This window comes from Cydia amplana, chromosome 16, assembly GCF_948474715.1.
Source record: "Cydia amplana chromosome 16, ilCydAmpl1.1, whole genome shotgun sequence".
Taxonomy (NCBI): Eukaryota; Metazoa; Arthropoda; class Insecta; order Lepidoptera; family Tortricidae; genus Cydia; species Cydia amplana.
In genome coordinates, this window is record NC_086084.1 from 10,454,438 (window position 1) to 10,481,234 (window position 26,797).

Consider the following 26,797-nt stretch of genomic DNA (forward strand, 5'->3'; position numbering starts at 1 on the left):
TGAGAACGAAACTCCGTTTTTATGGGAAGGTGAAATTCGGCCGAGCTGTATATCAGCTCTGGACGATTTCTCCCTAAAGGGGCCCACTGATTAACAGTCCGCCGGACGTTATCGGCCTGTCAGTTGTTCGGAGCTGTCAAGTTTTTGTTCTAACTGACAGGCCGATATCGTCCGGCGGACTGTTAATCAGTGGACCCCTTAACATCACTGCAAACAACCCCTAATACACCGTGTTTTTATTGAATTCCGTTAACTTCGGGGTATGGTTAAGTACGTTTAAGAGAACTAAATGGCATAGCTATGGCATAAAATATTTTTTTTTGCTTTTTTTACAAAAAAAAAATATGTTTAAAAACTAATTAATTGTAGCATATAGCGTTGTTGTAACACGGGCATTACATTTAACTCAACCAATCAATTGAAATCTGTGACATATCAATGTAATTTCGAACATCGATCGACCGAGATTGTACTTAAGTTTAGTAGCAAATGTATGAACTCATTCTAAACACTAATCAATATGTAAACCGGCCCTAAGGCAAGTGTACACGCTTGTAGAGGCCTTATAGCAAAAAAATAAATTATTGATTATCTCCGAAATGGAGTTAATTAGAATATCGGTGTCTTTGAGGAAGTTACTTGATTTAAGCTCAGGAATGCACCCTTGAAATTAACTGAAATAAAAAAAAACACGGTGTATAGACAAACGACAACGTGGTCTTTAGATAGCCACGATAGTTATTCAAGAGATCTTGACGAACTTGTCTCGTTGGTTGAAGTAGCTGACCGTGCCCTCTTCAGGCTGGTCGGGCGCCGGCAGCCGGTGCAGGCTGAGGTATGAGGCCGACAACTCCGTGTTGTCGAACTTTCGGAGGTGGATCTGAAATAGGACGTGGAAATGGTGTGCCATGGCTTAATCTTTTGGACGCCAATGACCGATATATCCGCACCGTAGGTTCACAGACCACAGAGCAACATATACCTCCGTGCATAAAGTTCAATTTCAGTTTTGACACTTCGGTGACGTGGCGTCAGCGTGACAGTTTTTGTGTTTGACACGGCGTCGAAAAAGTTAGTGGTGAAAATCCGACTAGAGACAAACCAAAGAAAGTCTGCAGCGCAATAATTTGACATCGAATTAAAAAACTACATATGGCAATGTTTTTTAAGCAGTCAGTAAACGTCATGCACTATGGTATGTGTTTGTCAAAATCGTTTAAATATTCATTGTGTTTTGTGATGAACGGAATAAACATGGTGAAACCTTACAAAACCGGCGTGCGGGAGTTACTTTTCCCCATGACGAATAATTTTACACTTGTAAAAAGTCAGCACGAGGCGATTCAAGCTGAAAAACGACAATGTTTACAAAATTTGGAGTTGATGACGGGTGAATGAAACATCTTAATACTTCACCATATGTACCTACTTAGATAATATAATATTGGTTTAGACTAAGGTTTCACAGCAAATTGAACACACCTAATAGGTATAGGCATACTTATGAACTTCCTCTAACATTTCGAGAAACTCATTGGTACTAGCCGGGTTTTGAGCTCGAACCCACAACCTCCATGCTTATGCTCACGGCATGGGTACCTACTAGTTAAAGCTAAAATTAATTTTTAATATATGTTTATTGTTTTAATGGTTTATTTCGTTTTTCCGAAAACTTTAGTTCGCAAATTGCGGGCAATTTCTCTGTCAATCTAATTACGCCTTAATGGGAGTAAAAGAGAAAGATGCTCGCATATTGAGAACTTCGGTGTTCGCGGTAGGCCCTCTGTACCTATTTACCGCCGTCGCGGATATTACAAAAGCTTATTAATTTTGATGAAGCCAAATGTCACATTCTCCCAATATTATTTATCAATATTAGTATATGTCTACATATTAATAGTGACATCTATTGTTGGAATGAAATTTATTTTACCATAAAAATTAAGCTGTGCATACAGCTTAATTTTTTCATAGACGGTAAATATGGTAGAAATTTCACAAGTATCAAGACTATTTAATCCATTTTCTGTGGTGTTGTCGCATACTGATTTTTAAAAACTACTTTTAATCTAGCGCTGCAGACTTTCTTTGGTTTGTCTCTATCGGGTATTTTGTGATTTTGTTCCCAGGCCGGGCGACCCGATAGAAGGGTTTGCACGACGGATCTGAAATGTATGCGAAGATCCGCGGATCCGGATTGCAAACCCTACCCGATAGTCGGGATCGTGGTAGCTTTATAATATGACTAAATTTTTGTGGCCTGGCGCGGATGTCTTGTGTGGCTGGGTGACAATGAATGTGTTAATTGGCCAAGCAGATAGGCTTTAAACGTTGCATGGGCACTGCCGCAGGGCCGATAAGTGTTGTTAGACAATCCAGCCACTAAAACAGTTGTCCAATTTTGGGCTACATTATTTTGCATTTTATTAAATAAGTATTATTCTTTCTCTATAATAAAATAACAATAGGATACCTAAATAAGCCTACGAGGGGCGACTGAAAAGTTCGCGGCCTTAGAAAACAAAAGAGTTAGTAATGGCGGCAATATTTAAACTGCCAAAGAGGCGGGGAAAAAGAATCATAGTTTTATTCTTTTTTTTCTAGCTTAGGCCGCGAATATTTCAGCCTCCCCTAGTCCCCTCGTATGTCCAACTGCTCTGCTGGGCACAGATCTTCTCTGTGAGAGAGAGCCTTAGTTTGCGATAAAAAAAACACAACCTAATCGAGAGCCTTGTTCAAAAATGATAGTAACAGCTAGGTAAACTTACCAATAAATGCAAATTGACTTCATCGCTCCTGCTCAGATAGGGAAAGTTGCCGCCGCTCTTGAGATGCGCCAGCTTGGCCTGCGGGTACGACTTGTACAGGTCTTCCCGGACCTGCGGGCTGAGCGCGCACTCGTCCCACACGTCCATCACGGTCACCGGCAGCGCGCTCAGGAGGTGCGGCTGCATGTAGCCCGGTGTGCAGTTGAGGGTTAACCGCGAGGCTAGCTCCGATTGGTTCAGGGATTCTAGCTGGAAGATTAATTAATATTAGAGAAAAGCGCTGGCAGCCTAGCGGTAGCGTTCGGGTTTCAATACGAAGGTTGCGGGTTCTAAACCCAGATGGTAATTTTACTGCATTTTTAGGGTTCCGTACCTCAAAAGGAAACAAATGTCAAGTTAACTTTTCCTTTTTTACACAACTTCTTGTTGACGACTTTTTTGAAACTTTACGGGATCAAATTTTTCTCCCGTGTTTTTTAAGGAATTCGTAGATATAATTTATTTCAAGTCAATGTCAAGTTGAAATAGTAATATGGATATTGGATACGCCTTTCAACCCGCAATATCTCACCCTTGTATGCCTTTGTCAGAGGGGCAAATGCCCCGGGCGGCCGCCAAAATGGGCAAAAGGCTACCCTTCGGCTTGCTAAAACTGCCGAGGGAACCTTATGTCAGTCGCATTTACTCCAAATTGTGTGGTACGTTCATACATACGGGATATGGCATACAAAAGCTAAATCGAAATAAATGCTACTTATATTATAAGTGTATGTAGTATAGTTTAATGATACTTGATACATATCAAATAAGGAGTAATTGAGGTCATTCACCCTGAGTGGCAAGCAAAACACCGATCACGGCGATCACTGTTTAAATATTACACACAATTATCTCAATAATCTGTTTTGTATTTTATTCAGACCATCAAAAATATTTTATGCAAATTAGTCAAATTACCAATATTTTATTTATTTTAATTAATTTTAGAATAGTTTTTGTAGTTTCTGCGTCAATTCATAATGAGTATAATGACTGTAAATTTTGTAGTAAAAATTAACTTTATCAGGCGTATTGTTTACAAATCAAATATTATCAAATTGATATGCCTCTAAAAACATAAACTTTGACCTAATTTTGACATTACAACAATGATAAGATTGATAAAATATGACAAGGTGATTACGTCACATTATCATACCAATATATACATTTTAAACAATGAAGCAAATACTTATTATTTTTCAAGTATTCTATATTATGGTACTACATATAACTTATGTAAGCAATGCAATATATTGCTATTCCACAACACAAGTTGTTATTCCCATATGTTGTAGTAACTTGCATGTTATTTTGTCCTACCTATTCAATTTATGAATTGCGTGTAGATAAATATATGCATGTGCAAGTATGTACAACTGTTTCTATTGACCTATACTTATTGAGTGAAATGTCAAAGGAATATTAATGAAGCATTTCATTAAAATTAAGTTTTAAATTTACGTCCGACGTTTCGAATAATGAGTAAAAATCGTAAAAGTTTAAACCAGAATATTTATTTGGTCTATTCAGGGCAACCGAGGTTTGAACATGCCATTTTTGACCACAAGCACATATAAAAGATAAAATGGTTGTTTTTCTTTATATTGAGTCCCAAGATACAGGCTCAGCCTAGTTTGGGGCTTACCGGACACTTTTTGTGCATGCTACTGTATTTGTTACTTATTATAAATAAATTTATTCTTATTCTTTCGGCTGGCAGTTGCTGAAATTAGAAAAGAATACTCACTCTCTCAACCATAAAATCAATAGCCTCAATGATTCTTCTGTCAGCTTTCTCTGCCGAGAAATTTCCCATAAGCATCCTCTTTAACACCATGGAGGGGAGAAGCCAGAAGAGGGCCGAGGAGTCCTTGAACTCAAACACTGAGGTGTCGGTGAACGAGTTGCACAGTATTAGCGATGCAACCCGGGGGCAGTTCAGTGTTAGCTCTGTAAATTTTTGGGCTAGAAATCCACCTGCAATATTATAATCAAACAAATAGGATGAGTAAATAATACATGGTACTATCTTCAACATTTAAAGTGTTATATTACCAAAAGACATTAAAGACGCAAAATCCATGAAAATGTTCAAAAAGGCGCTTAAACAATATATTTTTAACACTTACCTTGATTTTTAATTTATAGCTTTGTAAAACTAAAATAAAATATAATATAATTATAGGTAACGCTAAAACTCTATAACATTTAAAAAAACATATAAAAACAATGATAAATATGTACAAAAATATTATGTTTGTGTAAACTATAATGTTAATGTAATTAACCCACCGATCGTAACCGACGGTTAACCACTAGATACTAGTCTTGTTTAACCGATCCTGTTATAATGCTACTTAGTAGCAGCGCATGCATGTCTCGTTGCTTATATCTACCCGCTTTATATTTAATAAGTAATAGAATAGTTTTAGATAGTTGTATACTTAGTTGTTTAGAATTGGCTTTGTAATTTTTGTATAATGATTAATTATCCTCTCCTTAGTATTATGTTAGTGTAAACATGTATTTCTCAGGAAGTGATTATTCTTGTAATCTTGTGAGAAATAAACATCTTAAACCAAAAAAATATGAAGCAGGATTGCAGAATCTCACAAACTAAAATTATTTACACATATTTTGGGTGAGCTATCATGTACAGTCTGGCAAAAAAGAGTAGAATTTAAAAAGTGCCAATACTGTAGTGTCGTCCCTTTCAAATCAATCTAAGCTATCGAACATTGGCTCGCGCGGCAGCCGCGCCAATGCCAATGTTCGATAATTTGCCGCGCGATATGAAGACGGGGCTTAAGAAAAACAGGATGACACTACTGTGTTGCCACTTTTTAATTACTACTCTTTTTTGTCAGACTACCAGATATCAGTTTTATTAATTTTAGCTGGTTACCATTTAAAAATAGTTGAAGCAATACTCAATGCCATTACTAACCAGCTTCCTATTATTAACATTAATTAAGTGATTAAAGTTAATTTGTTTTGACTGTAATTAGCAGGAATATTCAAGTTGTTTAATTGGTAACAACCTGATTTCCAATATGAATTTAAGCCAACTAATCCTATTGGTCTACTACAATAGAACATAGCATAGTTAGAATGTCGCCGATAAGCTCCAAGAAAGTCGGCTGAGGTGGTTTGGGCATGTCAAAAGAAGGCCGCCTGAATACGTAGGTGACAGAGCCCTTAGCTTCGCCTTACCAGGCCCGAACAGGAGGGACAAACCAAGGCAGCGGTGGCGTAATGTCATCGCCAAAGATTTAAATGCCTGTGGGTTAGCAGAAACCGATGTCCAGGATAGAGCGAAGTGGAAGGAGAAAAGTAGGAAAGCGGCCCCGTCACAGTACAGGACAAACGCTAGGAGGATGATGATGATAGTTAGAACTTCGTCAATAAACTCACCTAAGGAAGCTCCAAAAATATGCACCTTGTCCAGCTCTAGGTAGTCAATCAGTCTTTTGAATCCATCACACCACTCCTTCATATTCCAGTAAGGCGGGGGTTCCGCGGATATCACACGAACCCCCCTAGAAGCCAGGCCCATCACCTGCTTGTAGAAAACATCGGCCGTGCCAGAAACGGGCGGTAAACATATCAAGGGACATGCGACCGACTTCGGACCAGAATCGAATATCCGCCATGCCTGAATGGTAAACAATTGATTAACACTGATACTATGTAAATATAGAAACGAAAAATAAATAACACGGTAAACGTATAAAGTACGAAAATTATTTGTAACCTTGGAACTGTCTGAATCAACAACGATTTTCCTTAACGGTATACTACTTCGAAAACTCAGATACTCGTTCGATTGAGATAGCTCACTCACACAGCTCATTGTATAGTTTATGAGGAAATAAATATTAAGTTATCCTGTTAATTTCTTTAAAGAAAACAAATTAGAATCGAATTAGTCACTAACAGTCGAATGCAGTAGAATGGAATGTATTGTGAAAAAAAGTTTGTTGTTGACATTGACATATGCAAGCACAGATAACATAAGAATGTTCGAGCTATGTTCACATTTCATTTGCTAATATTGGCTAACTCGATACGACAATGAGATTTATACAAATTTAAAATTAGTGCCATCTAAAAAGAAAACATACCAAACTGGTAGTTATAATTACTTGCCTGTTTAGATTCCTTTTAAAGTCATGTCTGTACGCTTTTGTATGAATAAGTTTTTCATTGGAACCACACATATACTTGGTCAAGCAGATCTCGTCAGTAGAAAAAGGCGGCAAATTTGAAAATGTAGGCGCGAAGGGATATCGTCCCATAGAAAATTTGAATTTTTCGCCTTTTTTTACTGACCAGATTTGGTTGACCAGCTATATATGGTGGCTACTAAGCCCTTCGGTCGACTTTGGCCACTTCCTTACGTTTAGACATTGCAGCCGAAGAGCATATTTAACAATCACTTGCTACAGTGCTTGCTACGTTCTAATTGCAGCCACTAAAGCAAGTTCTGTTTCTCTCGTATAGTGCAGCATTCATTAGCCAAAAAACGGCAAATATTTGGTGTGAAAGATGAAAAAAACAACTGCTTCGCATCCAAACGCATTTACTTTATTGTTATTCTATGATTAATAATTAATTAACATTCTCATTGTGTAATTTACCTACATTGATTTGCCAAACCACTTACAATGTAACTTAAGTTTACAAATTCTGGACGAATCATCAGGATTAACAGAGGTTTGTTAGCCAAGACATACAGCATTAAGAATTTAAACAGACTTGACAAAGATTGAGAATCTAAGTTGTAAGCAAACAGCAATTTTGTTATCAGTTTTCTAGATCTTAATGTTGATCAAATATAAATGAGTCCGTTAACTTAGTGCACACTAACCATAAAGATTCATTTTTACTTACAATATACATTACAGATAATTTCGTTTAATTATTATAAGTAATTAAATCATACAGGTTGGCATTTTACTATACTGGTTACAACAAAGTACCAGTAGCCAGTTAATCTAATAAACTTACGGTATTTTTTAAATTATGTTTTGAGCATACTCATTATAAATCTCTGTACAAGTTTACTATAGCAGTGTCAGACGAAAATGTTGCATTTCACATATCAACATATTTAAGTAGGGGACACTATAATATTAAACAATTCTTATAAAGCCAAAAAGAGATGCTCAATCAATATAATTTATTAAAGACAGTTGTTGGAGCAGATTGTGATGACAAAATACAGCCAAAATACATAAAAAATAGTGACATTTGAAAATTCGCTAATAATTCAATAAATCTTAAATAAACTAAGTAATATTACGAGATAATGGTCGAATAGACAAACAATTGTTAATTACAAAGTCTGAGCCAGATTGTGTTTATGTTCAGTCAGCTAAGTGGTCGAGGCAGTCCAAATGATCTGCACACGCTCTTACTATAGTTCGTTTTTTTTAGCATTAGAAAAAAGGTAAACAATCTTGATGTGTCTTTTAATTGAAAAACATGTTTTAAAAATAAGTCACGGCAAATATGTAACAATTATGAATCTAATACGATTATTTACATTCTTCTGCTTTCATAAGTATAAGTTACTGATTTTTAAAAAGCGTTTTTCAATTAAAATATGTCAAGATCGCTTACCTTCTTTCTAATGCTAAAAAAACGAACTATAGCTGGACAATATAGTTGTGCTCAGATCATTTTGAACTTATCGCCCCCTTAGCAACTACTACAGACAAACGCAATCGTACCTGATAGCGGCAGTACTATTATTTATTCTGTGCTGATAGTTATATACAATACCGCGAAGTTCAAAGATCGAAAATATCGAAATACCACTCCTCATCCTCAATCGATATTTTGAATCTCTAAACTTCATGTTGTCTATCCGAGCTGCACTAGCATGGAACATATTGCCATAAACTTTATAAAAATAAGCTTTTTATTCACCATTCATTCACTTCGTAGATTGTAAAATTGTCTATCCGGTTCAGGCAAGTATGGACAACTCAAAATATATTTAGTTTGAAACATCGCTAAAACATGCGGAGCTTGTAAAACTGACTGCCACGGTGCTATATAGCAGTGCCATGTTTATCAAAAGCGTAACTTGTAATATAAGTGGTAGTCCCTTTTTGACGGCTTTCGTTAGAAAGGGACCTCCACTTGTATTACAAGTTACAAACTTTTGATAAACAGGGCACCGGTCACAGAATAGGGCTTGGTTCTTCTAAACTTGCAAAGTACGGACTGTACCAATCACTAAGAATATGAATCTTGTGTGATAAAAATCCGTGCAATCAATTTTGCTATACTCTTTGAAGGCAGATACAATGCTAACCCACCCTACGATAGTTTTCAAAATAGTTCACTGTAACCCTACCAATACACATAAACGTTGACTACATCTAAAGTTACGTCTCACCCCATTGCAAGTATGTACAAAGTTATGAACTATTCTCAAAAGGATCATAGAGACATCCTTTCAATTATGCTTGCTTTTATTATGCTTTACGTAAGCAGACAATGCTTTCAAATCATTTTGCGGCTACTGCACCAATGATATTATATAAGCATAGATAGGTTATACTCGTACTTGAGAAGCACAAAAAATACTTCCATATGTATTTCTGTGCCTACGAAGAAATCTGTTATTTTTGATTAGTTTTCTCATTACATCCATCTTTGTCACACTCGTTGTTAAACATAAGGTCGTCTCTTTCTCTTTCGGTGTGCGGGAGCTTGTTAGCACGTGCACATTTCTCGCTTGTCCAGCCGCGTCTAAAGGAAACTTGTCCAATTTGTCACAAGTTAGCGCTTCAATTTTGGAACGCCTATAACCTATCTTGAGTTATAAATCATTGTACTGCACTTAGCCATTCTTTGTACAGATAAGAAGTTAGTGCAGTGTAGCCGGGAAGTAGATAATCATTTATGGCGTTATTTATAAACGGCTGCTAGTTTGATCAGTTGATGATCGTCGTTTGCCCCCATCTGTCGTTATGCCATAGAGAGGGACAAACGACGATCATCAGCTGATTAACTTAGCAGACGTTTATGAATAACGTCGTTATTAAGTAGGTAACTTGTCCTTACTACAGATATTAAGATTGTGTAAAGTCTATTTTTTTATTCAGTAGACTTAAATGACATTTCATAGTATGAAATGACATTTTATGTTCATACTATGAAATGTCATTTTAGTCTACCGAATAAAAAAATAGACTTTAGGTCCAATGAGTCCTATGTACAGTCAGCAATACTATTAGCTTAGCACCTTCGCATTTAAATTTCTATGTAGGGGAGATACCTTTTATTTGCAGCTGACTGTATTACATTGTAGGGCACCGGTCGTCAGGAGGTCGCAAAAAAGGTCCCGAAAAAATATAGCACGGGCGTATACGCCCCACTGTCATTGCTATTGCAAGAATTTAGCTTGTCAGCGTGTATTAAAAGTTCAATATATAAGCTCTTACGTATAATATATTTAAACTAAAAGTCTTGATGTTTCGACTAGTGCAGTAAAAGTTCGATCTATCCCTACATGACATAGAGCGACGTATACATTAAAATAAATGCATTTCACCGCAAGCAAATGCCAAATAAACGGTTCGTCTCATGCCAAGAAATCACGCAATTTACACATATATTATCATGTAGGTATCTACAGGTATAGTATTGTTACATTTAGTTTTACTAAAGACCTAAGGTGGTGAACCTGTAATGGAAGGTTAAGCCGTGTCCAGACGAGCTGGGCAAATCGACCGATTTGACCAGGAAAATAATTAGCGCCAATGTCATCTAGCGTCCACACGTACACAATTTAATCACCAATTTTAAAACCCCGGCTTCTAACTACGAAAATTGGCATTTTTGTGTCCGCACCTGCTGATTTGATCGGGAATACAATTGGCGTTTGCGTTTGCGTCCGCATGGCCTGATTCGATCGGACAATTTCATCAGATTGGCGAAAAATTGTCTCGTCTGGACTCCACTTTAATAGTGGCGCTTATAGTACATACCTATCGGCAAGAAGGAACAAGGCAGTCGTTAATTTGTAACAATTGTAACTTGAAACTCCAGGCAAGATATTTCCATTTAATACAATTACTGTGACAATTAAATATAAGTAGTACAGTTGATACATTGTTTTCATGTGGCGGAATAATTATAGGTTTCACATTCCAAGAATAGAGATGGACAAAGAAAAAGGAAAACGTGAATAACTTGGCCGTTAGGCCGGCCTGTTCTGTCATGTCAGTGACGTCAGGTTAGTCACAGAATAACTAATAGTACTACCGTACAGAAAATTCACTCCTTCGCAAAAGTCAGGTTTAGGTATAAAATTACACCTATATCGCCGCCTGCAAGCAAAATTGAAACTTATAACCGCGCACGAACCGTGAATCTCCTTTGCGCGCCGCAGTTTTATGACCGAGCTGTGAGTGTCGGCGCGGGGTTATCACTTGACAAGTTTTTATACCTATACCCACTGATTTATTGGTTTTAAGTAAAATATGTAGGAATTACAAACGTTGATTATGTAAACATACATTTGTTATCCGAAGATAGCATGTCTGATTCTCGCGGAAGTAAGTTTCGAAGCCATTGTGTATTTTCAATTTTGCGCGAGCGCCACGTGACACGACTATCGTGCACGCCGAGCGGCAGCCCACTGCTATACGCCAGTCCGATGGGCGCGCCGGCCAAATGTACCTAAACTGCGGAGTGACACCCCCCTGGGTTAGTACATAATTTGTAATTTGAAAAGCCGGTTTGTAGTTGTAATTGTAAAAGAGGAAATAGGTATAGTATATTTTCAGTGGATGTTGAAAGTGAATAAGATTCTACACAAAAAAAGTGTTTTAAACAAAGAAGTACAAAAACAAAATAAAAAAGCTTTAAGAAGCGGGTAAAGATTATAGCAATTATATATTATCTGACGTAAAGAAAAGACTCATTATATAGGAAATTGTAAGGCGTTTACTGTGCATTGAAATTTGAAATAATTGAGAAGTATCTGGTTGTTTCCATGACTAAAAAACAACGGGTTGCACTCCGGGAGTGCCGACAGAAGTGAAAACTCAATGACTAGTCCAAAATGTCTGCAGCACTATGTATAATTGACCCATCCTCCTTTCTATTGAAAAACTTTAGTTGCGAAATTGCTGGTCAGTGAGCTTGTTTAAAATTCGAAATTCAAATTTGTAGCGTTAATTGTTTAAAATTCGAATAGAAATTGTAAAGTTACCTTGCAGACCTCGCATCTAAATATATTTTGGTCATGATATTTTGAGTTATATTCACCAGTACTAGCTAACTTTTATTAGCGATTTCATCAAGATGTAGCTTTATTGAATTATGTCATTGAGTTTTTCTTTATTGATATGAGTGGCCATCTAAACCTTACGGTCACGTGATCGCCTTACGCTGTCTCGAGTTTATCATTTTTTCCCCACCTCCAAAAGAGTGCCCAGCGCCGCTAAAGTATTTTTCACTTCAAAAATTTTAACACATGGTCTTGATGGTCTTACAAACGTATATAAAAGTAAAATGTTGCTACGACGTTGCTTTAAATATTACAACCAAGAGAAAGTGCGCAACAACGAAACTGCGTAAACGAATCGCAATATTGACACGTGTTATGCTAGATAGAAGAAAAACACACGCATATAAGTTAGCCCAAAATAGCCGTTATGTCAATGAGTGTTAGAACTTTTTGTATATGTCGGCGGCCGATCGTAAGATCAGGCAGATCGTAATGTTCCTGTGTAATGTTTTGACGATAGTGACATTAAACCAATATATAGGTAGGATAGGTTAGTTACGTTGCTTTAGATGCCCGAAGGGCAAACTGCCCAGAAATAGCTCCGTCGACTCAGGGAACGGGTCAAAGATTTTCACGTTTCACGATATGCCTAGGAATTTCACGATATGCCTGATCTTACGATCGGCCGCCGACATATACATAGTAATAGTACTCGTTGCTATAATTAATTCACAATGTGAACATCTGATTTGAACGGGTGAAATGGTAATATATTCAATATCGTCTTTACTTATTTCGTTTTCGATCAAATGGGTTTTAAATAAAAGAGGTACTTAACTCGAAACTACATGTAACTAAAGTGTCATTCTATGGAACTTGATAACTATGTAAACAAAAGTCACTAGTAAATTGACATTCAGAGACAATTTCAATATGGGGGTTTGTTTACATAGTTAGCAAGTTCCATAGAATGATACTTTATGTAGGCCATTGTAGGACGTAGGCAGTAAATTGAGAAAAATCTAACCGTTTTAAATTGCGAAAAAAAAAGAAAAGAAATAAACTACATACATATACAGGGTGCTTCCTGTAACAGGAGCAATAAATTAAACTGTAGGCTGTACTCCTCAAACTGATCAACATTTGTTCAGCAACTTTTGAAAATAACTCATGTTTTGATTTTTATTACACTTTAAAGTTTATTCTAAGACGCAATGTATTGCAAATTTTGTTATGTTTAAAACGTGTCAAGCAACGTCAAACACACTGATGTCAGCGTACATTGAAGGCAATATTTATTTTGTATGAAAAAGAGGAAGTCTAAAGGATTCATAATTTTTAAAAGTTGCTGAACAAATGTTGGTCAGTTTGAGGAGTACAGCGTTTAGTTTAATTTATTGCTCCTGTTACAGGAAGCACCCTGTATATATAATATAGTCTGTGATGACCAAATAAATAGTAGGTAAATCAGTGAAGGAAAGGTAGTATTGCTGTTGTACTAATAGTTTATACTTGAGAAGTAGACACATAAAATAATTGATTTAGGTTAGTATAGTTTACGAAGATTCTAATATATTTCAGTTCATTTACTAGGTCGTCATTTTGTACGAATAATATTTACATAGCATATAATTCATGTTTGATTTATATGACCCAATGATCTTCTAAGTTTTATTGCAATTAAAACACACCTTACAATATGATCTTGACTTTTTGCAAGTAACGTGGTATAATTGTAAGATGTGTTTCTTTTCACAAAATAAATTTTGAATTTTCCCTAGGCAGTTTGACCGAAAATTCCATGCAGTGGGCCTTACGTACTGACAGGAACATAATTTTGTGGGTATTAATTTGACAGCTGAACCGGATGGCACTACGCTACATTTTGCAGCATTTTGATTGGGAAACGATTGGCAATCCAGTTACAGTTAAACCCATAGTCAATTAGTCATTGAAAATATACACACTTCTTGCTCACACTTTCATTTGAGATAATAGTAGTGAATGAGAGAGAGTTATATGTTGGGTAAATCTTGACACAGCACTTCAAGCTCGATGCATCTTGCAGCTGTCATACATACGAATGTTCCCGAGTTACGGTTGACATTGTAGTCACATAATAATATCATGTATAGTCAGTTAATTATTCCTCAAAGCCCCGATATAAAAAATGTTAATATCAATTGAGATGCACTTTATTCTTTCTAACAATAGAAATGTTTTTTTGCATCGGGGCTTCTTAAGTTATATTTGCCTAGTGGAGTGTAGGCCTCGCCGCAGCGGGCCTCAGGACTCGCCGTTGCACAAGTATAGACTTTGTGTGCCAGTTACAGATGACATTCTACAGTCACAATTGTATAGTCAGTGGTTCTATCCCCCTAAGCCCCCATGCAAAAAATGTAAATGTCAAAAGAGATGCACTCAGTTTGTTACTAAGTACCAATTTGAGTGTAAGTTTCTTTTGCAGCGGGGCTTGTGAGGTTATATTTGCCTAGTGGTGTGTAGGCCTCGGTACAGCAGGCCTCATGACTCGCCATTTCACAAATATTGACTTTATATGCCCGAGTTACGGTTGACATTTGTCACATATAAGGTAAAGTCAGTGGTTTAACCCCCGAAGCCCCCATGCAAAAAACATAAATATAAGGGTGTAAAGTTTTTTTTGCAGCGGGGCTTCAGAGGTTATATTTGCCTAGTGGTGTGTCGGCCTCGCCGCAGCGGGCCTCACGACTCGCCGTTGCCGCTGTCGTCGGCGTCCTCGCCGGCCTCGATCTCCTCGTCCGACGTGTCGAGGTCGTCGTAGTCGTCGTCGTAGAAATCGGTCATGTCCAGCTGGAATGAGAAAAGGATAGGTTAGGATTCGACTAGCTTTCGAGACGAATGACTCGTTGGGATATAATAGGTTTCACCAGTATTTAACAGTTATCGAAATGTATAATTTTTATTTTCCTGCCTGGAATTCATTCATAAAGTGGGTATTGCCGCTGGGTATACATTTTGCTCGACCATAAAATGTTACTTTATCTATATCGTTATCGTTAAGTTACTCTTGCATATTTGAGCGATAGATGCAAATAGGAATAGACCAACAAACGAACGAAGTGATTGTATCTACTCTACACTTCATAAATTCAGATATAAGGTTCATTGAGTTTATATCTTATGACGTCATATATAATGTAAGTTGACGTTATTGGCAAAAATCAGAAAGTCAAATCTAATCTCGCAAACACCGTCTAGCCAAGTGGACATATTTTAAAATTGAACAGTTTTTTGAGTGTTGAATTGAACAGAGTGAATTAGACAGGTGGAAATCGGCCTGTTTCGAGAAAAGTCGTCGACATCTCTTCTAAATACCTAAAACTGGTATGGATGTGTTCCTCGTGATCTCTAGAATACGAAATGACCGGTTTTAGTTTATGGAGTGGGGGACGGGTCGAAAAAAAGGGGGGCAAAGATGGCGGCCGACCATTATTGATATTTGTTCACATCTTGAGTCCTATGGGACCGATCGGTTCGTGTGAGGTGTCGTTTGAAAGAGTATTAAACGTGCTATTATTGTTTCATAATAACCGTAGTCATAACTGTAGTCGTTTACAAAATATTTTAAAATATTTGATTTTATACCGTGCATGGATGGCATAAGTACTGATTAAATATGCGCCTAACTCAATAAATTACAACAATACCGCAATTATTTTATTACAAAATATACGAGACATTTCATTAGCTTACCAAAAACATAAGTTTTATTGGCGTATGATATTATATAACCAATTAATAACGAATTTTGTTCAGCATGGGTCACTACGCACCGTCAGGTAAATGGCGGGCGACCGACGTAAACTTTTCATTATTTCTCGGGTTCTATTTTATTGATCAATTGCTGATAGGTACCATTTGAAAGGTTATTAAACGTACAATAAATGGTTTCTAATAGCCGTAGTCATAACTTTAGTAATTTACAAAATATTTTAAAATATTTGATTTTTTTACCGTGCATGGATGGCATAAGTACTGATAAAATATGCGTCTAACTCAATAAATTATAACTTTACTCCAATAATATTCTTACAAAATGTACGTGAAATTTCATTAGCTTTCCAAAAATATAAGTTTTATTGGTGTATGATATTATATAACCAAGTAATTACGAATTTTGTTCAACATGGGTCACTAAGCGCCGTCACGTAAATGGCAGGAGATCGGTGTCAACTTTTCATTATTTCTCGGGTTTTATTTTATTGATCAGTTCGTGATAGATACCATTTGAAAGAATATTAAACGTACTATAATTGGTTTTCAATAACTGTAGTCATAACTTTAGTCATTTTCAAAATAATTGAAAACATGATTTTTTACCGTGCATGCACATAAGTACTGCTAAAACATGGTTCTAACTTAATAAATTATAACTTTATCGCAATTAATGTATTTACAAAATATACGAGACATTTCATTATCTTTCCAAAAACATAAGATTTATTGGTGTAAGATATTATATAACCAAGTAATAATGAATTTTGTTCAGCATGGGTCACTGCGCACCGTCATATAAATCCCAACAAACAATTAGGCGACACTTAGCACCTATTTTCTTACCTAAAGACAGCCTGGCTCTAGAATAGCTACATCTATAGTCTTAGTTTACAGTTTACAGGCTCTGGTGAGATAAAAGTGTTTAAAAGGTTCATCTAAAGATTTAAGATCTACAGTAGCTGTTTTGGGCGCTATATTGCATGTTAAGCTGCTAGTATTATAGCTTATAGCTCAAAGTGAATTGAACAACCTTAACATCTATATGAGTAATAATCTGCAATTTGCACTTAAGGTTCTAAACGCGTGATAAAGCCTTCTACTTATAGCTTTTTATATCGCAATCGCTACTTAACTCTCTTGTATGACTTACAGTCGAACAGAGAAGTTATGAGTCGCTATTATAGATCTAAGATCATGTAGTTACAGACGAGCGTTATTTAAATACCGTAGTACATCTTATAACTGTCAATAGAGTCATACTTACAAGCTAAAACTACAATGCCAAACGCCAATGAATCAATAGGTAAGCAAAAACTATAAATTAGACCGTAAAATAAAATAGTAAATAAATATAATATAGATAGTTTACTCAATATTGACATCTTACTATTACTATACTTAAAACCGGACTTCACGGATAGTTATTATGTGGACATACGCTGCTACTCAAATAGTAGTCACTTATTTTGCATCCTGGAGCGTGCGGCGACAAATATCTCTTTAACGCCACAAGCCTCAGATCTCACTAAAAAGGTGATTTTAAATTATTAACTACGGAGTGGGTTTGAAAACGTTTTACGTGTAGACGCGTGAGTCAAATAACAACACAGGTATTAAGTACTTCATATGCAGTGGTTTTGCAATCATGAAAGCTACGAACTTAACGATGTTATGAACCTAGAACTGGGCTTTTGTCAAAAGAGTCAAACTATACTTAAGTTTCCTGTGATAAAAAAAGAAAACAAACAAACCATCATTTATATCGATATTTTATCATTTTGGATACCTACATTACTTATAAAATTTACTGTCAAACAATAATAGAATGCTGCTGGTCTACCAGGCGCTCGCCGCGCCGTGTGTTTGCTTGCTTGGCGAAATTGGTCCTGGCATACCTACATATATGTTTATAGTTGTACGGTAACTAAACAATATTTTTGGAAAGTTAATAAATAGTTTGCTCATTTTACTCTAAAAATTTCACGCTATATTTACTACATTATCTCTTTCTCAAATTATTTCAGTCACTAAGCAAACCTCTAAGGTAAAAATTAAACATTTTCTTTAATATTTTTAAAATGGTTATTTTGGGCCTCAGATTTCAAACAATCGAGTATTCACAGAAAATTTAATATGCTTGCAAATGGTATCCACCATGTATCAGAAAAATAGAACCTGAAATATAATGAAAACTCAACGATGGCCGGGCTCCATTTACGTGACGGTGCACAGTACCCATGCTGAACAAAATTCATGATTACTTAGTTATACAACATTATAAAGCAATAAAACTTATATTTTTGGATAGCTCATAAAATTTCCCGTATATTTTGAAAATATTTATTGCGGTAATGTTATAATCTATTGAGTTAGAAGCATGTTTTACCAGTACTTATGTCCATGCACGGTAAAAATCATATATTTTCAATTATTTTGTAAATGACTACAGTTATGACTACGGTTATTAGAAACCAATTATTGTACATTTAACATTCTTTCTAATGGTATCCATCTCCAATTGATCAGTAAAATAGAACCCGAGAAACAATGAACAGTTGTGGTCGGTCGCCCGCCATTTACGTGACGGTGCGTAGTGACCCATGCTGAACAAAATTCATCATTACATGGTTATATAATACCATACACCAATAAACCTTATGTTTTTAGAAAGCTAATGAAATTTCTCGTATATTTTGTAATAACATTAATTGCGGTAAAGTTATAATTTATTGAGTTAGACGCATGTTTTGTCAGTACTTATGCCATCCATGCACGGTAAAAAATCATATATTTTAAAATATTTTCTAAACGACTACAGTTATGACTACAGTTATTATGAAGCAATAATAGCACGTTTAATACTCTTTCAAACGACACCTGAAACGAACCGATCGGTCCCATAGGACTCAAGATGTGAACAAATATCAATGCTGGTCGGCCGCCCACATTCCCCCCCTTTTTATCGACACGTCCCCCTCTCCATAAACTAAAACCGGTCAATTCGTATTCTAGAGACCACGAGGAACACATCCATACCAGTTTTAGGTATTTAGAAGAGATGTCTACGAAAATCGTGAAGGAGACGACTTGTGTTTAATTTAACGCCAGACTAAATGACGTAAGAAGGTGTTTTCATAAAGTCAGCATTATCACATAAAAGTCGGTACAGTAACGCTCGCCGACATATAGGTACCTACTATTTTTATTAATAAATACTGATATATTTTTATGACCGCGCTTGAGCGTGACAATATTATATAGGTAGAGGAAAACGGAAGAGTACCGAGTGTTAATTTAGTTGCACAATGTTCAAGGGAACAAATCAAATCATTTTCAGAGTTAGACCAACATAAGTCTGCAACGATTTTGATAGCACTCGTAGTGTTATTTTAAATGTCGAACTTCTATGAAACTATGACTATAAATAACATTTGCAATGCGTATATGCTATCAAAATCGAGACTTTACTTGGTCTAACTCTGTCAAATATTTTGATCTGTGTTTTAAGTACCTAGTGTGAATACACTAAGTACCATCAACCTATACCCGTTAGTTACCTAGTACATTTCCACAGCTGTGTCAGAGTCAAAGTCCGAGTAATTTTTCCTATAACATTTCTTAGTGAAATCGGTGCTAAAAAATTACGAAAATAAAAGTTAAGTGTCAAGACCGTGTCCTGTCCTGACACCTATTTCACTGCAATGACAATTGACACCTGACATTGACCATTTTCTGTACATTTCCTGTTCAACAAGCACGTTCAACATTCAATAGAACTTGCTAACTATGTAAACAAACCGCCATACTAAAATTGACACTGAATGTCAATTTACTAGTAACTTTTGTTTACATAGTTAGCAAGTTCTATTGAATGACACTTTAGCATTTACTTGTTGGACCAGCAATGTACGACGATTTGTCAGTGTCAGGTGACAATTGTCATTGGTGTAACAGGGGCCTGGTATAAAAGGAAGTCGGTCACCATAAATATTTAATTTAATAATATGTATAGTGCATTCTGCATCGTGTCGTGATGATGTAAAGCGACGGTGACACCGCGTCAGCAATCGATATCCGTTGCCAATCCGTGCCGTATGGCCATGCTCGTGTATCTTGCCTTTTATAGTAGCTCCAAGTTCATCCTCTGTTCCGTATACCCGTATCAACTGCCATAAGTATTGTGTTTATTATTATTTTACTGATTGTGAGTAACAAATTCCCTCAACACAATTTTGGGAACAAATCAAATTATTTTATTAAATATTAAAATATTTGATTTTGGTCGAAGACGCCTAGTCTTAGTAAGATGGCATATAGTCGAGAAATTGGAACGGGTTCCGCCGTGGCGGGGTGGCCAAGGGGTTCAAGGCGTTAGCCCGGATTGCTAAAGACGACGGTTCGAATCCGGCCTTCACCACAGGAGGGCTTCGTCACTTCTTATTTAATATATGACATCTATTTCAGTTTATAAATCCCTCAACATTGCCAACAAAGTCAAACATTACCTACATACATAAAAAAAATCTTGATTATCTAGCAAACGGATTGTCGCCTTTTCCTATTCGGAATATATATATAATACATATATATGTATATATCTGAGCTGTATATACCTACAGCTCAGGGGTTCCCAATCTTTTTCAGTCCGCGGCGTACTTGGAAGATTAAAATTTAATATCGGCGCCCTAATCTAGCTATTAGGTTATTCGAAATGCATACATACATAGATATGATATACCTATGTATTTCGTACCTAGATATACAATGGTGAGGATTGCCTCACGGCGCCCCTGTCTTGTGTGTGTACGGCGCACAGTTTGGGAACCCCTATTTGGTAGAAATATAGCATACATTTTTATATTTTTTATTCAATTAGGCAGTGTTTGACATGACACGGTATAAATAATAATACCTATTTACAAACATTTACTTGTCGTGGTCACTGTGGTCAGTGAAATGTGCCTATTTATGGTATCTAGGTACCTATGTTGAATGATAACGATAGTAATGAAAAACGAAAATGCCATTTTAAATAACTTAGAAGCACCAATCGAGGCTAGGAGTATTACCTGAGGTTCTTGCGTGGTGGACTTGACTTGCGTTTTGATGCAGTAGTCTTCTAGAGTGAGAGGCACCACGATGCCTTCTCTTTCAGCGTCTATGCGCGCGACTTGCGCTTGTTTCCTGAAAAAATAATACACAATATAAACATTTGTAACGTTGTATATTAAAAGTTGATTCATGACGAGTTCAAATGTAAGCACGAGTTTTGTAATTTGTTTGTCAATATTTTTTTTGACATCCCATCGCGCTTGATATTCGCTAGGTGCACGACTGGTGCTGCCCTCATTTTGGCAGACTTTCTACGTTAAATCTTATGGAGTAAAATTAGTTCAAGCGGCTGCCGCTAGTACTAATGGCGGCCATTCCATAAGATTAGCTGTGTTTGTGACGATCAGCGCCACTTCCCCCTCCACCGACTTCGCACCTTGCCAATAAACAAAATTCCCAACACAATGATCAAAAATAGTGACTTTTTTAAAGGCACCACAACATTGTGATAACTAACCACCATCAAGCGTGTGAAGCGCAATTCTTTGGACATGAGACGAGTACACCAGTAGGTATAGGAACAAAGTTGTTCAATTATCGGATTAAGAAATGAATAAAATGAATTACATTAATAATAAGAATCCATATATCCGCGAGAAAAATGAGAAAGAAAGTATGTGAAGTGAGGTGTGAAACCTCCTTCCTCTACTTTGGCCATACCTCCGTGGAGTTTTGAGCACAGCATTTGTTTAGTATGTAATAAAAATATAATAAAATTCGAATAAACTTGCAAAGAGACTAGACTAACGAGTCCGCTTCTTTATATAATCTACAAAAGAATCTAGCTTTGGAGCATAAAAATCCCATCCTTATCTCTCAAAGCAAATTGAAGCAGATTTTCTCGGACATGCACATTTGTAAAGCAACGAATGCCAGTTCGTCAGCTCTGTTATGATCCTGATTATCGTAGACTATAATAGTATACAAATAGTAGTAATAAACCATTTCAAAAGAGCACTATCGTCATTACAGCTCATCAACCAGAGGTCCCCTGGCTGCTGATTCTGACCTAGTTTGTATGGAACGATGTATCGATGTCGACTGTTGGTAGATATTATAACAGTTTCCTATTAATTAGCTACGTAACGACGCACTGGCGTCGCCTTTTCCTATAACAATTATTGTACGTAACGACTATTGGTTGTTTACAGAACGATGCTAGCTCCATTTATATAAGCTCTCTGCAGATAACGATTAATTAAGTATTATCCTTTATCCCTCATTACTAGTGAAATTCGTAGCACTAAATAGTAATGGGTATAGAATAAAAAAATATCATTATTAGTATAAACGCAAAATTAGGGTCAAAATTAGCTGTAGGTTTGGGTTTGTTGATCAGCGAGATCACGGACTGCGTGGAGAAACTATCAACGCTAAGCAGTAGGTTGGATTGCTTACCTTATAATATTCTCATATTCCTTATCCTTGCCCTTGGAGTCACGCCAGCGCCTGTACATGACGCTCGCGTCCACGTTGGCCGGGCTGAAGGTGTTGGGCTCGTTGAGGAGCGAGATCACGGAGAGGAGGACCGTGCGGACTGACTGGGTGGGGTTCCAGCGCTCGCACGGCAGCTCACCCGACTGCGGGTCGTCCACGGGCGGGTGCAGGATTGATATGCAGAGGTCTCCGTTCTGGAAAGAGAATGTTGCTGGTTAGGAACTGTAATTACAGAGGTCATTATACCATCTTATCTTGACCAAAAAGCGGATGTGGTAATTGAGTTGGCAGATTTTTGAAAAGACCGAGCAATCACCGTAAGTCTTCTGACTAAAACGCTGATTAATATTATACCTTATATGACCATCACGATTCACGAGTGGCCTATTTTATAAATGGAAGCAATGTGAAATACAACCGGAAGGACAGTTTTGAATGATTCACGGTTAGTTTCACTAGACTTATATCACGGTCCATATCCCCGTCGATATAATTGAAAATAAATTTCCGCATGTATTAAAAGTTTCAGGCGTTGACTAAACGGCGGCGTTCAAGCGGTCAGTTTTAAACTCTTCACGCTCATTGTAGATTTTATTATCTGCATCTGTTACTCGAAGGCACAAATACAATGTGGATTAAGTCACAGGTTCAATGACAGCGAACACTGCAAATATTTTACTAATTTTGCCTGTGGGACCACTGAAATGACCGACAAGGTCGCCTAAGCCCTTTTGTTTAAAAATTTAATCATAATGTAAGTAATGTGCTGTGTAAGAAATATTACACATGCAGTTTCCGACAGATATAAATTAACATGCATAACTTTGCGATGATAAATAATATCAGTGTAGCCTCGTAGCTAGGCAATATGAAACAGACGACGTAGGTTTACTTTACATATACGTTTAGGTATTGTGTGATGACGATAGGACAATGTAAGTAGATCACCAGTATCGCATGAATTAGTTTCGACAGCAGGTCAGAGTTGCGCACTCACAAGTTATTCTTGCGTTTTGTGGAGCTACGTGGGGGTTTGAGCGACCTAGTTCGCAAAGTGTAGCTGAAAGATGGGCTGGGCGGTGCGGATCAGGACTTTTGAATAGTGCGGGACAAAATGATGATCTGGGGAAAGACGCAACGAAGAGATACTGGCGATGATTGTGACAGTTATTGAGTAAAATAGAGATTATTAAAAGAACAAAAATAGATCAGAAGAAGCTAGACTTTACCTAGATTATTAATAGGTACAACCTAAAGGTCGGCGGAGATAGCAAATAAAATGGTGCTGGGAAATTGACGCGTCGTCACGTCTCTGGCGCGCGATGTTACGCGTACCGATCATATTTTAATATTAATTTCACATTACAAGCGAGCACATAATTAATGTGTTATAAGAAAATCTAAATAACCCTGACTTAAAATACTCGCTAATGAAATAGATTTGTGTTTAAAAATATTTCAATGTTTGTTCATAAAAAGTAATTCTACAAACATCTTATGTACGCCGGCAATGTCGGCGTGTAAGTGTCCCTTTGTGGCTACGTAAACCGTGGAAATGGCGACACTCTGTGGAAATTGTGCAAGCAGATTGTGGAAGTAAATAACATATTGCCACTAACCAACGTAACCACCAGGGGAGTTTTCCAAGCGCTGACCGAGTGCGGCAACTCTAACGATTAGGGCAGGGATTTCCAATTTTTGCGTCGACAATTGGTAACATAATAAATATGCTGCGGTGGTGTTTTTTAATACGACAGGAGCAGGGTTTTTGTTAGGAGGAATGTGTAACAAAACAGCAAGGGGAGCGAAAAACTTTACCAATAACGTAAAGCCATAGATTTTCTTGTTCTCAAAGAAATGTTAAGGGTTTTCTTTAATCATAAAGCCCTAATTCTTGGAATAGGGCACTGCGCTCAGATTACGCATTTTAATTATGTATCTTGATGTCACAGTTACACAAGTTTGCTTGAGCTGTGACTCGCCGATGCCGCGAAGACTAGTGTAAATAGTGTAACATCGCTGAGGAACTCCGTCCTTCTCGAAGTTCAGCCGGCCTAGACAAAGTGACAATCGCTATCGCTTCGACAACGAAATGCTTTGTGTATCTCTATCACTCTTCCATATTAGTGCGACGGTGACAGTTGCGTTTCGATCGCTACGAAGCGTAAGCGATTAGCATGTTGGCTGCGTGGCCTGAACAGCTACCGCGATCATTGGAATTCGAAGAACGTCTATCTCCATCTCTATCGCTCTTGCATTATTCGAGAGACCGGGGCGCAGACAGACGATTTTCGAACTTCGATGTCTGCCTCACGAACAATTCCAGCCAAATTGATCCGCTTTGCTGACTCATCGGTTCCAGCGCCATTACAAATTTCAGCTTTCGATTAAGCCACTATTAAATAGTAAATCCGAACAAATTTTGTTCGGATTTAACGCTTCTTTCCAAGGTGCCTCCATTTTTAGTGCGTAACTAGGTGTTATATACATCCATTGTTACCGACTTACTGATTAGTGATTACCTAAAATCGTCATAACAGCAGCTTACGTGCGAACACTTGCCCGAGAAACTGGGGCTTCATGTTTACATTATGTATTCAATGTGTTCCTGGGTTTTATAGTTATGACCACGATTATAACGTTCCGTTGGTCCATTTAGCAATCAGAAATGAGTTATTTTTATAATATGACCGAGTTACTTAGATATTTAAATTAATCAAACCATAGTAAAACAGAGGAGTGTGTATACAGTATGGTGTGAATGGGATTATTATCTTCCTATAACTTGCAAATGTCGTGGGTATTGTATTGGAGGCCAGCACCAGCAGCAGTACCTCCAGTTACCACTCAGTTGACTACATTTAGTCAAAGATAAAAAAAAATGTTAAACGCTCCTTAGCAAGGTGGCAACACCCACAGCAGAAGTGATTTTTCTTAAGCCTTAGTGACCAAATAAAGTCAGGTTATTTATATCAAATAGTCAAACAGATGAGCACAAAGTTAGTTAGGAAGTGAAAAGCAGCACAGAACCATCCGTCTCCGAGGCACCCGCGATAAGTTCCGCGTCTCACAAAGTACATGCCGGAACTAGGCGCGGTTCACCTCCGATGACGCCCTTGGCCAGCTAGGAAAAATATTATCGTTATCATTTTGCACTCTTAATTGGACCAGTAATTAGTCTAAATGCGGGTGAGTGTCATGGGTGTAAGAATGCTTAGAATGTAAGTCGTCATAAAAGGCATCTCATGAATACTCATGATCTCATCATAAATAGTTTGAGCTTAGTAAAAGTTGTGTTAAGTCTAGATTCTGCGGGTGACCATTTACGTGTGAATCTTTTTGATGAATTGATAGATACTAACCCCAAGATGCTAATATAAAAGTCATCATTTTGATTGAGTCCATTTGAGGACCATTAATATAACTGTACCCAAACTATCTACTAATAGCAACACACAAAACTTATCAATGGTAAAGTTTTGCGCATTGACATGAGGTCATTTGACTCATTTGGTACTTGGAGTCTTGGATATGTATGATATTGATAAGCAACGTCTTTTTTATGCGTGTAACGTACGTGGGAAGTACGTGTACGTGTAACGTAAGTGGGAAGCAGATTATCCCTGGGTTTATATCCGGTTGGGAGCGTTTGGTTCCTTGGATGTACCTACTAGTTTAGCAAACGGACGACCTATTTCTTACATAGAATAATAGCTAGGTTTAAGAACTAACATAAATATTTGCTGTTTATCGTCGTTAGTAAGACCCGTATCCCTCTTGCACTGATTACCAGATACGATTGTGCGAATGCGAACGTACTTTACTATACCTAACTCCATTTTCGCCCTAGCTTCACCCTCTAGCCATAGTTATTCACCGGCTTCTACCGCCCAGACGTTTGGTTAGTCTAAAACAAAAAGCACAAAGACTGTGGCTCCACTCTAGTGCACGCGGCCTACTCCGAATATTCGCATGACCCAGATGCCGCGATACGCGGATCGCGATAGCGTTAAGCAAATACTTAGTATATGTCACTTAAGTTTACTATTCTGTCCGTAATGGTTTGTATGTACTTGGTAAATTTGAGCACTCACAAGTGCAAGATCCTACTACATAATAGATATTTTAAATGAGAAAGTAACTCTTGTCTGTCTGTTATCTCTTACGCTCAACCGATTAGATGAAATTTGGATAGTTTGAGGCTTAAGGAATGACAGAATAGTTTTTATAATTCATCGTCATTATAATTCCACGTAGACGAAGTCGCAGGCATAAGCTACACAGTTGGGTATCTATATTTTTGTAAGTTCTATTCAAATTGTACCAGTTAAGTATTGCATTTAATTATTGCTATTTATAAAACGGATTAAACGGAATCTATTGATAGGTTAATTATTTCGCGAAGGTGAGCTCCATTTTATTTTTA

General features: G+C 37.1%; 2 protein-coding genes across 2 annotated transcripts in view; both read right to left on the reverse strand.

The window, feature by feature from the left end:
- Nucleotides 1-742: 742 nt before the first annotated feature.
- On the reverse strand, nt 743-6,750 carry LOC134655203 (maspardin-like). Its single transcript, XM_063510653.1, has 5 exons — nt 6,565-6,750; nt 6,225-6,465; nt 4,558-4,787; nt 2,769-3,017; nt 743-880 (listed from the first exon to the last, which is right to left on the reverse strand). Exons 1-5 carry the CDS (start codon nt 6,661-6,663, stop codon nt 743-745), a joined length of 957 nt encoding a protein of 318 aa, XP_063366723.1. The 5' UTR covers nt 6,664-6,750.
- A 7,974-nt stretch (nt 6,751-14,724) lies between these two features.
- Nucleotides 14,725-26,797, reverse strand: part of LOC134654980 (ubiquitin-conjugating enzyme E2 R2) — a 50,122-nt gene continuing 38,049 nt past the window's right edge. The window contains exons 3-5 of the mRNA XM_063510434.1: nt 22,333-22,565; nt 20,892-21,006; nt 14,725-14,895 (exon numbers count right to left, since the gene is read on the reverse strand). Coding sequence (XP_063366504.1) covers nt 14,788-14,895; nt 20,892-21,006; nt 22,333-22,565 — 456 coding nt within the window. The 3' untranslated portion in view covers nt 14,725-14,787. The remainder of the gene's footprint in view (nt 14,896-20,891; nt 21,007-22,332; nt 22,566-26,797) is intronic.

Excerpts from the sequence above, each read along its gene's own strand:
- LOC134655203 (XM_063510653.1), bottom strand. The coding sequence starts at position 6,663 with ATGAGCTGTGTGAGTGAGCTATCTCAATCGAACGAGTATCTGAGTTTT. Across the intron at positions 6,466-6,564 it reads TTGATTCAGACAGTTCCAAG|GCATGGCGGATATTCGATTC; the intron begins GTTACAAATAAT and ends TTTACCATTCAG. Across the intron at positions 3,018-4,557 it reads TTGATTTTATGGTTGAGAGA|CTAGAATCCCTGAACCAATC; the intron begins GTGAGTATTCTT and ends TTAATCTTCCAG.